Here is a 14,098-nt window from a genome sequence, read left to right on the forward strand (position 1 = left end):
AATATGAATGTATTATTATTATTTTTTCTTAATGAATTCACAACAATATGGATGCAAAACCATGGTGAGAAAGGTGAAGTTCGCCTTTAGGAAGAAGGAAAGGGAATCCAGGTAGAATGGAGAGCCAATAAGCCCTGCTGAACAGAACTGTGTGCAAGCAGAAATAAAAGCAAAATGACAATGTTTATACTTATGCCTGAAAAATTAATAGTAATTTAATTTTGTTTTTCCCCATCAGTCATCCACAATCTCTTTACGCAGTGTACCTCTACAGAAGAACTTAGTGTATCTCGTCTTTCACTTTAGTGTAGAGTTTTTTTTTTTTTTTTCTAATCCATATAAGTTTCCTCTTTCCAGTGAGTGCATCAAATTCAGCTTGAAATTTCTAATGACTAGAAATGATCTAGTTTCATAGCATGTCGCTCTTACTGAATCAAGCGACTGTAACAAACTGACTCCGTTGACAGAGATGATGTGTCTTGTCAGCGTATTCATCTTTCCAAAATCATGTTGAGCTGGTTTAAAAGGAAAATGTCATTTTGTGTGCTATTCCATTCCAAAACTTGTTCCCTGAAACAAGTAAATGCCTTTTTTCCCTCCTTTGCTCATCTCTGGCTTTTACCTTGTGAATTGGTTGGCACAGGTTTCCAAAAGAAAAAAATATTGCTTTTGCCTAAATGTCTATTGAGCTGTCTTTTATGTTGGTCAGTGACATTGCTGATCATGGGGTGTTTGGATCTTTTATTACTTTTTCTAATGTTTAGAAAGCTTGAATAGCTAACATATTGGCCATATTGCTACTGTAGTTTTACATGCCTGCCCAACTGTGTAATTTTTTTATTTTCTTTTGTATTTCAAATGATTTCTCCATTTTGGTTTGTTTTGTGTGTGTTTTTTCAGCCCTTCCCAAAAATTTTCTGAAGTAATGGTTCAGAAAGTTCCAACATATGTATTTTCTCTCATAGTCAAGAACATTGATGGGCGGCCGTTCCGAACGAAACGAATACCTTTTGCTTCATGCATTCTATGAAAATGATTTCTTGGTGCCTGACAAGCAGTTTTACAAGAAAAATCAGCAGACAGCGGTAAACTTCTTTTGCAGTACATTTTATGTTTTTTCCTGAAATCTTATAAGTTTCCAACCAGCCAGTGAAAATAAGCTACATTTTGTTTTTTGTATGTGTGAAAGCAATTTTTAATTCCTGCATTTTGTACAGGATGGAGCCCCCCCCCCCCCCCCCAACTTGTCTTTGCAATTTGGATAGGAAATAGTTAAAGAAATATTTCAGGCATAGTATATTACATTGGTCCAAGTTGGCCAAATGCATCTGTGCATGTACCATACCTGGTTAATGCCCCTGGAAGCTGGAAATCTCTGAAGTAGACGCCACTACGCTAGTGTCTACATTTGCTTCCAAGTCCTGTGTGCTGAGCAGCCAGCCTGATGCATTGTGAATACAGGTTGGCCACTCAACACGAGCTACATTCAGGGAATGCTTTGTATTTTCTAACTGAATGCAAAGCTTTCTCTATATCAAAACAAAAAAAAACAAAAAAAAAAAAAAACACCTAAGGGTATTATCCTTGGGTATCTTAACCATGCCGTCATAAATCCGCAAGATTAATACCCTTTGGGATCTGAAAGAAAGTGGAGATCATTGTAGTAGTAGTAGTAGTGTCTACTTCAGTTGTTTCCAGCTTCCAGGCTCAGTATACACATTAAAACAAAGAAAATTGCGCTGGACAAAGAAGAAAACAACTTCTTTAACAGTAACACCACGTTAGATACACACCAATAACAATAAAAATCCAAAAAAGGTTGCACTGAAGAAAATAAATTAACCTAAAAATTAATCAATTTGTGATGTGAACAATGAATAAATAGTAAATCATGTGAACAAAAATTATAAATTTTGATGAAAATGGATTCAAATATCAATAAAAATTCAAATATTAATGAACAGTGGATAAATAAATTTCAATTGCTGTGAATCAAAATTAGTGAAACTGAATTCATAAATGTGTTCACAGGAAAAAATTCCATATAAATGTGTCCACATAAAAATTGAAAATAAAAAATAAAATATGAAAAAATATATATAAATCAGTCCGCAGTCTGTGAAGAAATCAAGTGACAGCTGAAATCTTTTCCACAATAAAGTGACTTGTGCTGAAAGGATCCCACCACCAAGTGAAGTGCGTGCTTACCAGCTGTGAAAACTTCAAACGCATATGGCCTTAACCCGACCGGGGCCTTTTCCTCAGAAGGTTCTCACCACACGATCCAAACGCCAAAACGATCCAATAGGCTAATGCTCTGTAAAGGTCTCCCAGCCCTACTCAATTGGCTCTCCACTAGTACCAAATGATATGGCGAATGGTAGATAATTGTTTGCTCAAAAGAAGGAAAAATGGAGCAATCATAGGTAAAACCCATAGGGTATTTTTATTTAAAATTAAAAAACGCTGCAGCGTCTAAACAAATGCACTTAAAATTTGCATTAAATTGTGGCTGGCCGACTACAGAACACACACCTGTGCTAACGGACGTAGCGTGCGGTGACGTCAGCGTTTCACACAGGCCCCATGACATCAAATCTGTGATTAAACTCGTCGGGAGGAGCAGCGTGCTGACGTCACCACGCACTACGTCCGTCTGTTAGCACGGCCATGTGTTCTGTGGCTGGCCAATGCTTTCATCTGACAGGTAGGAGTCTACTTGTCAGATTTACACACAATCCTAATGGCAGTAGCGACCAAAAAAGTGTCCTTTTTTTGCTGTTTGGCACATGCCAAACTTGGCTGATAAACTTTTCCCCTCGCTGCTGTGCAACCACTGGAAGTGCTGGTCAAGAATGCTTCCATCTTTTCCTGGTCTTCCTTCTGTGTTTTGCTGCTTGAATGTCTGGGCCAATGACGTCGCCCTGGACTATCCATGTTTGACTCAGTGTACTTATTACTGATAGGCAGGTTAAAGCATTTATTTTTATATTTGGCAGTTCAATTGCACTTTAAAGCGGAAGTAAACCCTGATGGGTTTACTTCCTCTTTGTCTCCCTGCAAAGGTAAAGCATAATGAGCTACTATTCATTGCATTGTAGCCCATTATGTGTCACTTACGTGACACAGGAGCCAGCGATGTCACTGCTGTCCCCTGTAGTCTGGAGCTTCCAGCTTCTTCTGGGTATCGCTGCTCCGGCCACTGACAGTGCCAGAGCAGTGATTACGCATGCACGGGAGCCGCCACTAACGGCATATAGTGTGCCTGCGCGCTGCTGTCAGCAGTGACTGTCTCTCCATGTAGGTTTAGGAGATATTTCTTGGACCTACTGGTAAGCCTTAATCTAGACTTACCGTTTGGGTCAAAGTGGTTTGTAAGTGTTTACAACCACTTTAAGGCCTGGTTCGCACTTGTGGTGTTGATTCCCTCTGTGGTTCTGCACCCGCTCTTGCAGTCGCAACCACTCACACAGAAAAAGCAGGAGATGCATGTGGGTGCCTTTGAGCCAAATTGCACCTGCACGCACTGGAAATCGCAGCAGCTGCTTCCTGCACCAAAACGCACTGCACTTGTAGTTTCCATGCGGGCTGCAATTTAAAAAATAATGCTGGGACCCTTTCCCTGCTTTTCAGGTGCACGGCAGCCTATTCAAATGAATGGGCTGCTATGCCGGCACAAAACATGGTTTGCAAAACCGCACTAGTGTGAACCAAGCCCGAAGGAAAGTGAAAAATAAGAGACTTGCAGGCTGGACCACCAGGTAAAAATCAAAGGAAAAAAATTGACATTTGCATTGCTATGCCCCCCTCCCGGTTTCTGTGGGTCCTACTGAGCCCTGCAGTGCGCCAACACACATGGATTTCTCCAGCATATTTGCACATGCACGTCTTTCTCCGCTGCACAGGCACAAAGATGACGACATGTGTGTGTGTGTGTGCTGGTAAATTCCTACATGTCCACAGATGTGCTGAAAGGGCTCTTTAGATCTTTAAATCCTTTTTTATGTTTTGAATTCAGTGTTATAGTAATAGTTAGCAGAGTTGACCACATACATGTTAATTTATGATCTAGGTGGAACACGCACATTGTTTTCAGCTCACTATTCAGTTGTTGGCGTGAGGAGAAAAAAAATGAATTACCAAGTTTTTGTTTACATTATGTTATCAGCTGCCATTGGCTCACAGCTGATCACGTGGTAAGGGGCCGGTACCGGCCCCTTACTCTGATCTGTGATCACCCGAGTCTCAGTGGCTCTGATCACAGCGTGCACGGGATACTTGCAAAGGGGAGGCCGTCATATGACGGCCTCCTGGAAATTCAGGTCCGCGCTGTGGCCGTCATTCGGCTATAGCGTGGATGCCAAGAGGTTAAACACAAAGAGGAAATGGACAAATGCTTGTACCAGAAACTGAGCCCTGGACCAAAATTTTGTAAGGGCATAGCGCTAACTATTCAATTATATTTTTTAAATCTGAATGTTAAGTGACAACAGTTGTATTGCAGGTAGAGGATGATGAAGACATGGATACTGATCAAAATAAGAACAAGAAAGTTCGAAAGAAAGCTGCATATGCTGGTGGCTTAGTTCTGGACCCTAAAGTTGGTGAGAGATGTGTTGTCCAGCCCCCCCAAGCCCCCCCCCCCCCCCCCCCCCCCCCCCCCCCGTTGCTCAAAATGTCTAGGTACATGTATTTTCCTGTGTGTACTTGCCTCAATTAAACATATTCCTATTGTTCTTTGTAGGTTTTTATGACAAATTCATACTTCTCCTGGATTTTAATAGCTTGTACCCTTCAATCATACAAGAGTATAACATCTGCTTCACCACAGTGCATCGGACAGCTACTAATAGTCAGAACACAAAAGAGGTGAGTGGGATGACCCATGGCAAATTCACATGTGACCATCTTCCTTCTATTATGATATGTGGAAAACAAATATTCAAAAACATTGTTTTCTTTAAGCAATTAGTATGTATTGGTTAACCAAAATATATATTTAGGTTGAACAGGTTTGCACAGCTCATATTTAACTTTGTTAGCTTGCCATCTAAGTGTTTCCATAGGCAATTTTTTAACCTAGCCTAATGTTCTAGCATGATGCTGCTGTGCTAGCCTTTCTTCTAGGTGGTGAGAACATTATTATTATTATTATTATTATTATTATTATTATACAGAGTTTATATAGCGCTACCAACAGTTTACGTGGTGCTTTACAATATAAAGGGGACAGTACAATTATATAGTTCAATACAGAAGGAACAGTTGGGCCCTGCTAATGGAGTTTTCAGTTATTAGGATTTAATTCTGCATTGCTTTCTGATACTGCCAACTTTAAACCTCTTTTAAATGCAATTTTTTAATATACAGTAACTTTTGCTCTGCTTCAATCTAAGGTGCAGGCGCAGCTGATTATTTTTTAAAATTTTGTTCTTGGTTCACGTGCAGCTGAATTTATAAACGATGGTACTATTAAAGGAAAATGTTTTTCGGCAGGCTTGCACACCTCTGTTTTTGAGATCTATATATTGAGCAATAAAGGGAATTTTTAAACACAAAGGATACATTCAAGTTCAAATGCCTGGTGTAACGCTTTGCATCCTTCAGGAACTTTCCACCTAAGGTGTATGTTTAAACCTCAGGCTTTCAAGTATTAGCAGATGTTAATATCCTATTTACTTTCCTAACCAGGCTCAAAGCTATTATTTTGTCAAAAATCAAGTGTATACGTTTATAACTGTCAACATACATTGTAACAGGCTTATGGTTGAAAAAAGGCTAAATCTTGCTTTGCATACTTGCTGTAAGCAAGGGGTTAATTATACATCTAGGCTGCAACAAGCAATGTTTTTTTTTCCCCCCCCATTTTATGAATAAAATTGCTGCATTTTTGTCCCTGAAAGTGGTCTGCTAGATTCTGATTTTTCTTTTTTTGACTGCTTGGCGTCTTGCAAGATAATCAGCACATTTGAGCAGGAACAGCGGTTTAGGACAGATTATTGCTGCTAGGGGCTAGCGAGTGTTGGTGATTAAGAAGCATGACTGTTAGGAATGAGAAGGAAGCTGAATTAAGGATTACGCTGCATAATGGTTTGCAGGGTGAAGATCAAGATGAAATTCCAGAGCTGCCTCTTCCAGATCTGGAGATGGGAATCTTACCTCGGGAGATCCGGAAGCTGGTGGAGAGAAGACGTCATGTCAAGCAGCTGATGAAACAGCCTGACCTGAACCCTGACTTGTATTTGCAGGTAATTATGTGCAGAGGGCCTGTTCTGCCAAACATAAAAGTGCCTTGTTGTATGCTTCATGTTCCTAAACCTTTCTAAGCTTTTTTTTTTTTTTTTTTTTTTTCTTTTTTTGTAGTTTCTATTCTGGTTTTACTCAGCATTTTAATATAAGTGTTATACTGTCGATTTTAAAATGAACAATCAAGTTGTGTAGTTCACCTGGCATTTTAATGTGCTTCTGTGATCTAACAGAAGACTGAATACATTCTTCATCTTAACATAAGGGAAAGGTTGCTTAAGGGAATTATGGCGGAATACAATGTTCAAATTGATCTGTTATTGCTGTATTTGAATTTTTAGGTTGTTTTGGGTGAGGATTGCACCTTTTCATTAATTGCTAGTAATGATTTTAATGTTATCTCCCAATAAATATATTTTTGCTATTGTGCAGTTTTAAATTTGAGTGTTTTCTTGGCCAATCACCAATTGTTCATTTAGTATTACAGTAGCAGACCATAGCATTGTCAAGTCACTCCATTTGTGTCTTGTTTTTGTTTCCCTTTTATTTCAGTATGACATCAGACAGAAGGCTCTGAAGCTTACTGCCAACAGTATGTACGGATGTTTAGGATTTTCATACAGTAGATTCTATGCCAAACCCTTGGCTGCGCTGGTCACTCACCAGGGACGAGAGGTGAGTTCATTCTTGACTTGCTGTACCGCAGACCTTCCTTTTTATATTTATTAAACTTCTTTACATAAGATTTCTAGTGACTTAATCGGTGTACACTCTCTACACTTAAACGTGCAGATTGCAGGGCAGGAAATATACTTTTACCATTGTATGACATGGTTAGAAAGAATGTTTTTTTAGGAGACCGCGTTCACTGAGGGTGTACAAATAACATGTGTAGTACACAGCTCACTGTTTTTTAAAGTGTAATCCAAGGTCAGTGTGATCAAACATCTGACTTATTTCACAATTTATATTAATGCCTAGTTCCGTACACCAGAAATGTTTTGGAAAGATGTTCTCAGGAACATGAAAAGTATTTCAGCCAAGGGTTGTTTTGGCAACTAAGACACTGTGTTGTTGGAAAAGTTTCAAAATTCCCCCCTCTCCATCCTGTTAATGTAATAATGGACCTTCTGAAGTCGATGGGTATAGATTTCTGATTAATCATAATTCCAGAATTAAGATATGTTGTTTTGATTTCTTTTTTTTTTTTATTAAAATGGTTATCGTGTACCTGAAAACTAAGATACCTCCAAGTTTCTCCCAGTCTTTCTAGGAAGTGATGAAGAGGGGAAATATCCTGCAGTGAGGATGGCTTCTCCCAGTAATGATGAGCTATGCTAGAGTAAAAATGTCTCATTCAGACCTGATGAGTTTCTTGTACTACTAGTTGTTTCACTAGGTGGCGATAGATGCTTTACAATCATTAAACAATTAAGAGATTTCATGCGTCTGAACTTTTGTTTTCACTGCTAAGGAGTCCCATAAAAAGCTTTAAAAGGCTCCAAATGTTTTTTGGTCCTGCCCCTTCAAGTGGATGGTATGAGTAAATCAACAATTACAAAATCTACTACTTTTATTTGTCTTTAGAAATGGTCCTTGTGCTGTTATATATATATATATATATATATATATATATATATATAATATATTTTTTTTAAATTGGAGTAATTTGAGTGCTGGGTATTCTTTTGTTTTTTTGGGAAGTGTTTAATTAGAACGGATATTTGGTACTTGTAGCTGTGTTCAGGGCTCATGTTGCTATTTCAGACTCCTCATTTCATTAATGTGGTCTCTGGTAAGATAAGAAATGACTAGAATGTTGTGAAGATTTCCGTTTTAGTATACTCACCAAAGCTACAGCTTTTTGAGGGGTGGTCAAGGATGGTAAAAATAACTTTTAGGGCTCTTATTCATTTCCCACTTTTTTTTTTTTTTTTTAAACATGAGCTTGAGGTTTACATTATTCTTATAGTCAGTATGTCAGAGTTGAATCATAATGCAGCTGTATCTAGCACATGGATATACTGTCCTTTATATATGTGATACATAATTATTGTTTTATAGTTCGCCAGCAGATTTTTCAGTTGTTCAGTAATGGCTGTAGGTATCATATTCCAGTTTTGTACGCTGGTGCCAGTTTTACTCTCTGCAGCTGTCTTCCATAATTTTTTTTTTTTCTTCGGTTGTCTACTTTTTTTTTTTTCTTGATATTTTATATACGTTATTTATATGTCTGATTTTAAAATCCGAACAAGAGCTAGAGTAAATACCATACCCGATTCAGCAAACTGACTTTGCCGCCAAGTGGTACTGCACTTTTGTTCTTTCTTATACTGTTGAATGGGGTATGAGATTGGTGCAATGGTTTGTAAAAAGCTGGTTTGAAAATTAAAGCGAATGTTAAGTTGTAGTTTAAAGGAGATCTCCACACAGTCATCATGTCTTTGTGCATGGAATAGAACAAGTGGCTCATCTTAGCAGCTGCTACATCTAAATTGTGAGTTCCAGTTAAAGTGGTTGTAAACCCTTACAAACCACTTTGACCTACAGGTAAGCCTAGATTAAGGCTTACCTGTAGGTCCAAGAAATATCTCCTAAACCTACACGGTTTAGGAGATATTTGCCGAAAGATAGGCACCGCTGTCTATGGCGCATGCGCCGAAAGACAGCGGCACGCATGCACACTGAGCGCGGCACCGTCAACTACGGAGATGCCGCACGTGTCGGCTCCCGTGCGCATGCGCGGGAGTGACGTCATTGCGGCTTCGCCGAATGACAGCAGGGGAGCAGCGAGACCCACCGAGAAGATGGATGCGCTGGACTACAGGGGACAGCGCATCCAGAAATAAAAAACCTGATTGGCATGTGCGTATGTATTCGCCCCCTTTTATCAAACCCATAAAAATTTCTGGTGCAACCAATTACCTTCAGAAGTCACATAATTAGTGAAATTATGTGCACCTGTGTGCAATCTAAGTGTCACAAGTTCTGTCATGTATCTGTATATAGGATGACAATAGGGGCTGCAACTAACGATTATTTTAATAATCGATTAGTTGGGCGATTTATTGTTTAGATCGGCTATTAACCTTAAAAAAAAAAAAAAACTGGTGTGTATAGGCTCCATAGAGTTGGGCTTTATGGCAGAGTGGCCAGAAGAAAGCCATTACTTTCAGCAAAAAAACAAAATGGCACGTTTTGAGTTTGCGAAAAGGCATGTGGGAGACTCCCAAAATGTATGGAGGAAGGTGCTCTGGTCTGATGAGACTAAAATGTAACTTTTTGGCCATCAAAGAAAACTTTGGAGCAAACCCAACACATCACATCGCCCAAAGAACACCATCCCCACAGTGAAACATAGTGGTGGCAGCATCATGCTGTGAGAATGTCTTGGGACTGGGAAACTGGTCAGAGTTGAGGAAAAGATGGATGGTGCTAAATACAGGGATATTCTTGAGAAAAACCTGAACCACTCTGTGTGTGATTTGAGGCTAGGGCGGAGGTTGACCTTCCAGCAGGTCAATGACTCCTAACACACTGCAAAAGCAACACTTGAGTGGTTTAAGGGGAAACATGTAAATGTGTTGGAATGGCCTAAGCCCAGACCTCAATCCAATAGAAAATCTGTGGTCAGACTTAAAGATTGCTGTTCACAAGTACAAACCATCCAACTTGAAGGAGCTGGAGCAGTTTTGCAAGGAGGAATGGGCAAAAATCCCAATGTTAAGATGAGGCAAGCTCAGAGACTTATCCAAAGCGACTTAGAGCTGTGATGGCCTCAAAACTTGGCTCTACAAAGTATTGACTGGGGGGGGTAGTTATTCACATTGACCTTTTCTGTTGTTTTGTCTATTTGCTTCACAATAAAAATAAACAAATCTTCAAAGTTGTGGGCATGTTCTGTAGATTAAGGGTTACAAATCCTCAAACAATCCATGTTCCAGGTTGTGAGGTAACAAAACATGGAAAATGCCAAGGGGGGTGAATACTTTTGCAAGGCACTGTATACAGCCGCTATATCACCTTTACAGATGGCAGAAGGGCCCGCCCATAATTTATAAAGTAGTTTGCTGCCATTCCATGGGCGTGTGCAGTTTTATTGCGTGACATGTGTGTTACTTGTCATAACTATACACAAGAGGCCGCGCTTATGGATCAGGTCACAATCAAACAGGAGTGTATGAGAATGCCTATATCGCCCCCTAACTTTATTTGATAATGTTTCACTGGTTGTAGTTTTTATGAGGTATAACTTTATAACCAATACATATATAAAATTTAGACCTATTTATATTAGTCACTCTGAGGTTGCTGCCTCCCTAAGAACACAATCTGAAGTCCAGGTTGTGTTTAAAAGTTGGATGATAATAATGGGCTGATGGCGCTACCTCACTCAGTCAGAGACCCAAAGGGGTAAAGGTAGATAAATATATTAGACCCTGAGCTATACCCACAACCACATGTAGCATCCCAGACAATATTCAAATTATTTTTGTGGTATTAATTTTGGTGATCTCAAAAACATATATTGATATACTACACAGCCGACTATCTCTCAATGGTGTACAAAAACCCCTATTCGGGGGAGAAGTTACACTTATAATCGCACTGTATTTGTGCAATTCCTGTGCAGTTGCTATACCTGTGCGCAATTTGTATTACCGCTATAGTACCCTATAGGTGAAAAAATATATTATATTACAGTGAAAACCACCAAGACCATGAAAAATGCAAAGCAAAAGAAATAAAATCAAAATCAAAAAGTTGAAAAAGTCAAACGGCAGAAAAAATATAATAAAAAAGGTAAATAGATAAGTGTGCGGAGTGGTTCTCAACACCCCTTTTGCAAATGTGAAAGAAGAAAAAACCTAAAAAAAAAAAAAGTATAAATAGTATCCAAAAAATCAATAGGTTTATGTGTCTATCTATATAAAGTCCACAAAGAGTCTCTTATCAAGTGCTTTCAACCATGCGATTATTCTTTTTCAAATAACAGGAAGGTGACTTTTGTGATTAAGCCTGCTTATTGGTGACTTCCGTGCTCGTTCCCCCTCAAGGGTCCCCACTCACCGAATCCACGCACCCCCTAGGGGGTATATTGCCCGTAATCTGTGCTCCACTGGGTTGAGGATTCTTCTGATTGGCTCTGTCTTCAGTTTCCCCAAGGTTTATTGGAAACGATGAAAGAAGGAGGCTTTATTATCCGCCAATAGGTCCTCAAGAGAGAAAAAATCTATTCATGGTGTAGTATTCTCAATGACTGACCACTTGAGAAAAAAGGGGGGGACGGGCTGCAAAAAGGGTTCTTCAAAAACAGGATTTTTACAAAGAATATGGCTTCTGCAATATTTTATATACCTTCTAAATATGTATATAGCAGAGGGCTGATGATCATTCAAAAATATGCTTTATTACAAAAATATTTTATAATTACAAAAAAAAAGGTAGGAATAAAGAGTTTTTGCATATACTAAAACATTACAGTGCTCGGTGCAAAAGACCACTTTTTTACAGATGTCCCTTTAAGCCACGACGTGCGATCTGCAGCAATTGCACTGTACGCCTGTATATTCAATGTATATGCATATACCAATACTTCATCTCAGAAAAAACACAAAAATAAAAATAGGAATAAAAGTAAAATTAGTTGTAAAAAATAAATAAAAAAACCGGAACAGCAAACAAAAATTTTTTAAAAAATAAAAAATAAAAATATATCTAAAAACAAAAGTCCTTCTATTAATGCAAACCAGCGCTGTACTCAAATGTATGGGGCCTAAGTAGCCAATTCTCTAGCGGGTCCCGTTTTATTTGGGGACTATAGGCTTCCCATGCACTGGATGCAGATCTACTTATCTCAATAAAGGAGTTTTCCTCCTATAGACCGAAGTTTGAAGGAAAATTGTTTGGCACCAGCCCGGTTCGCCCATCAACAGGAGTAGTCTCCTATTAGAACGGCGTGCGTTCCAACTGCGCTCCACCGGGTCAGGCGCACCGGAAATGACGTGGTGTACGTAATGACGCTGGACGCGTTTCGTCATAGACGTCCTCAGCAGCGATATCACGTACACCCATAACCACGTATTTTAAGGTGCCTGCACCGCCCATTCCCAGCCTTCAGCCAATCGCTGAGCTGGGCGGATCTACCGATTTGTTTACTTATTGCGTTCCACAGTAACTCTTACGAGCTAATTTTTATACTGATACTGCCAATGTATATGTGCTAGAAGAATGCTTTCTATCATAATGAGAGGTCGTATCTCAATCCCCCTTACTTAATACATAATGCTCTTAAAGGAAACCAAACTTTCACAGAAATAAAAGGGGAAAATTATTTTTTTAACAGAAATAAAAGGGGAAAATGTTTCTTAGTGGGAACTTCAATACACCCACCTAGGTCATTAATTTTATTTCCCTTATATTTATCTTTATTTTTTATTTTATATCCTTTATTCTTTATTTCAGAGAAAGGGGGTTTTTATTGAACTATTTGGTTACCAGATAGGTTCTACATTATCCTCTGAGTTATTTATACACATAGAACTTCTATTAACTATTTTTATATACCAGATATTACCTTGTAAAACTGATGTTGGTCAGAGAGTTTTTTAAAAAAATTTTTAAAATTTTTATATATGAACCTCCTATCAGTATTCAGGAAGTTCTTCCTACTTTTATAACTAAATTTACTCTTCATTCTCAGATAGAATCCCATAGGCCTCAAATGGGGAATTTGGATTATTTACTTCTTCTCATTGATAGGTTCATGTTCATGACCTGATTATTCCCACATTATTAGATTAGAGATTCATCCTTATCAGTTCCCCTACACCTACCCCATGGAGTTTCATATGTATATGCATAGGGGGGGACTTTAGGACTTCTCTAGCAGTCAGTAAGCCCTGGACAAAGGTATGTCCCTCCTTACTGTCTATGGATTTGCTATAAAGCAGTTGAGGTCTATGTCGATATTTAGCCCTTTCGGGGCCAAGGTGTTCAATCTGTATATCCAGCTGGTTTCGTTCTGAGATATAAGGGTGGTCATATTGCCCCCTCTCCAATTTTGTTTTATACAGTCGATACCATAAAATACCATTTTAGAAGGATCTCTATGGTGGAAAAGATCAAAATGTCTAGATACATTATGATTAGGGAACCCCTTCTTGATGTTATTAACATGTTCCCTGATCCTAATGTACAGTGGTCTAGTGGTTCTGCCCACATATTGTAAATTGCATGGACATTCCAGCACATAAGTCACGTGTGTGCTCCGACATGTAATGAGTTCTTTGATTTTGTATTCTGCGTGGTCTGTTTTAGATCTGAATGTTTTCCTCCTTCGAGGTTGGGGTTTACTAGCCCTACAGGCCAAGCATTTGTTACATTTATAGAACCCTTTCAATTCTTCCAGAAAGGTACTATTCTTAGGGCCATCGACTACATTGTGTGCTAGCATATTACGTAGTGTCGGCGCTCTCCTATAGATAAATTTTGGTTTCTTTGGGAGGATGGTTGACAATACTTTATCTTCTTGAAGGATGGGCCAATATTTTTTTATTATTTTCTCTATTTCATAATATTGTACATTGTATCCGGTGATAAACGCTAGGTCAAATTTTTGTTTTTCTTTGATGGTTCTTCTTATCAGAGTATTTCTATCAGTGTTCCCAACTTCAGTTTTTATTTTAACCAACGACTCATACTTATATCCTTTTTCAACAAATTGTGCGACCAATTTGTCTGCTTGGGAAGAGAAATCCTCAATAGAATTACAATTCCTCCTGATTCTTAAAAGCTGTCCTTTTGGTATATTTGCTTTCCATTTAGGATGATGACAACTTGAAGTAGGGAT

General features: G+C 38.7%; 1 protein-coding gene across 1 annotated transcript in view; it reads left to right on the forward strand.

Annotated features, from left to right (window-relative positions):
* Positions 1-14,098, forward strand: part of POLA1 (DNA polymerase alpha 1, catalytic subunit) — a 539,463-nt gene that overhangs the window by 128,912 nt on the left and 396,453 nt on the right. Inside the window, exons 22-26 of the mRNA XM_077480771.1 lie at positions 966-1,085; positions 4,505-4,604; positions 4,745-4,869; positions 6,099-6,248; positions 6,799-6,921. Of these exons, the coding sequence (XP_077336897.1) occupies positions 966-1,085; positions 4,505-4,604; positions 4,745-4,869; positions 6,099-6,248; positions 6,799-6,921 (618 nt within the window). The remainder of the gene's footprint in view (positions 1-965; positions 1,086-4,504; positions 4,605-4,744; positions 4,870-6,098; positions 6,249-6,798; positions 6,922-14,098) is intronic.

This window comes from Lithobates pipiens, unplaced genomic scaffold (genome assembly GCF_037356315.1).
Source record: "Lithobates pipiens isolate NorthernLeopardFrog02 unplaced genomic scaffold, aLitPip1_a1.2 Scaffold_16, whole genome shotgun sequence".
In the NCBI taxonomy this organism is placed as follows: Eukaryota; Metazoa; Chordata; class Amphibia; order Anura; family Ranidae; genus Lithobates; species Lithobates pipiens.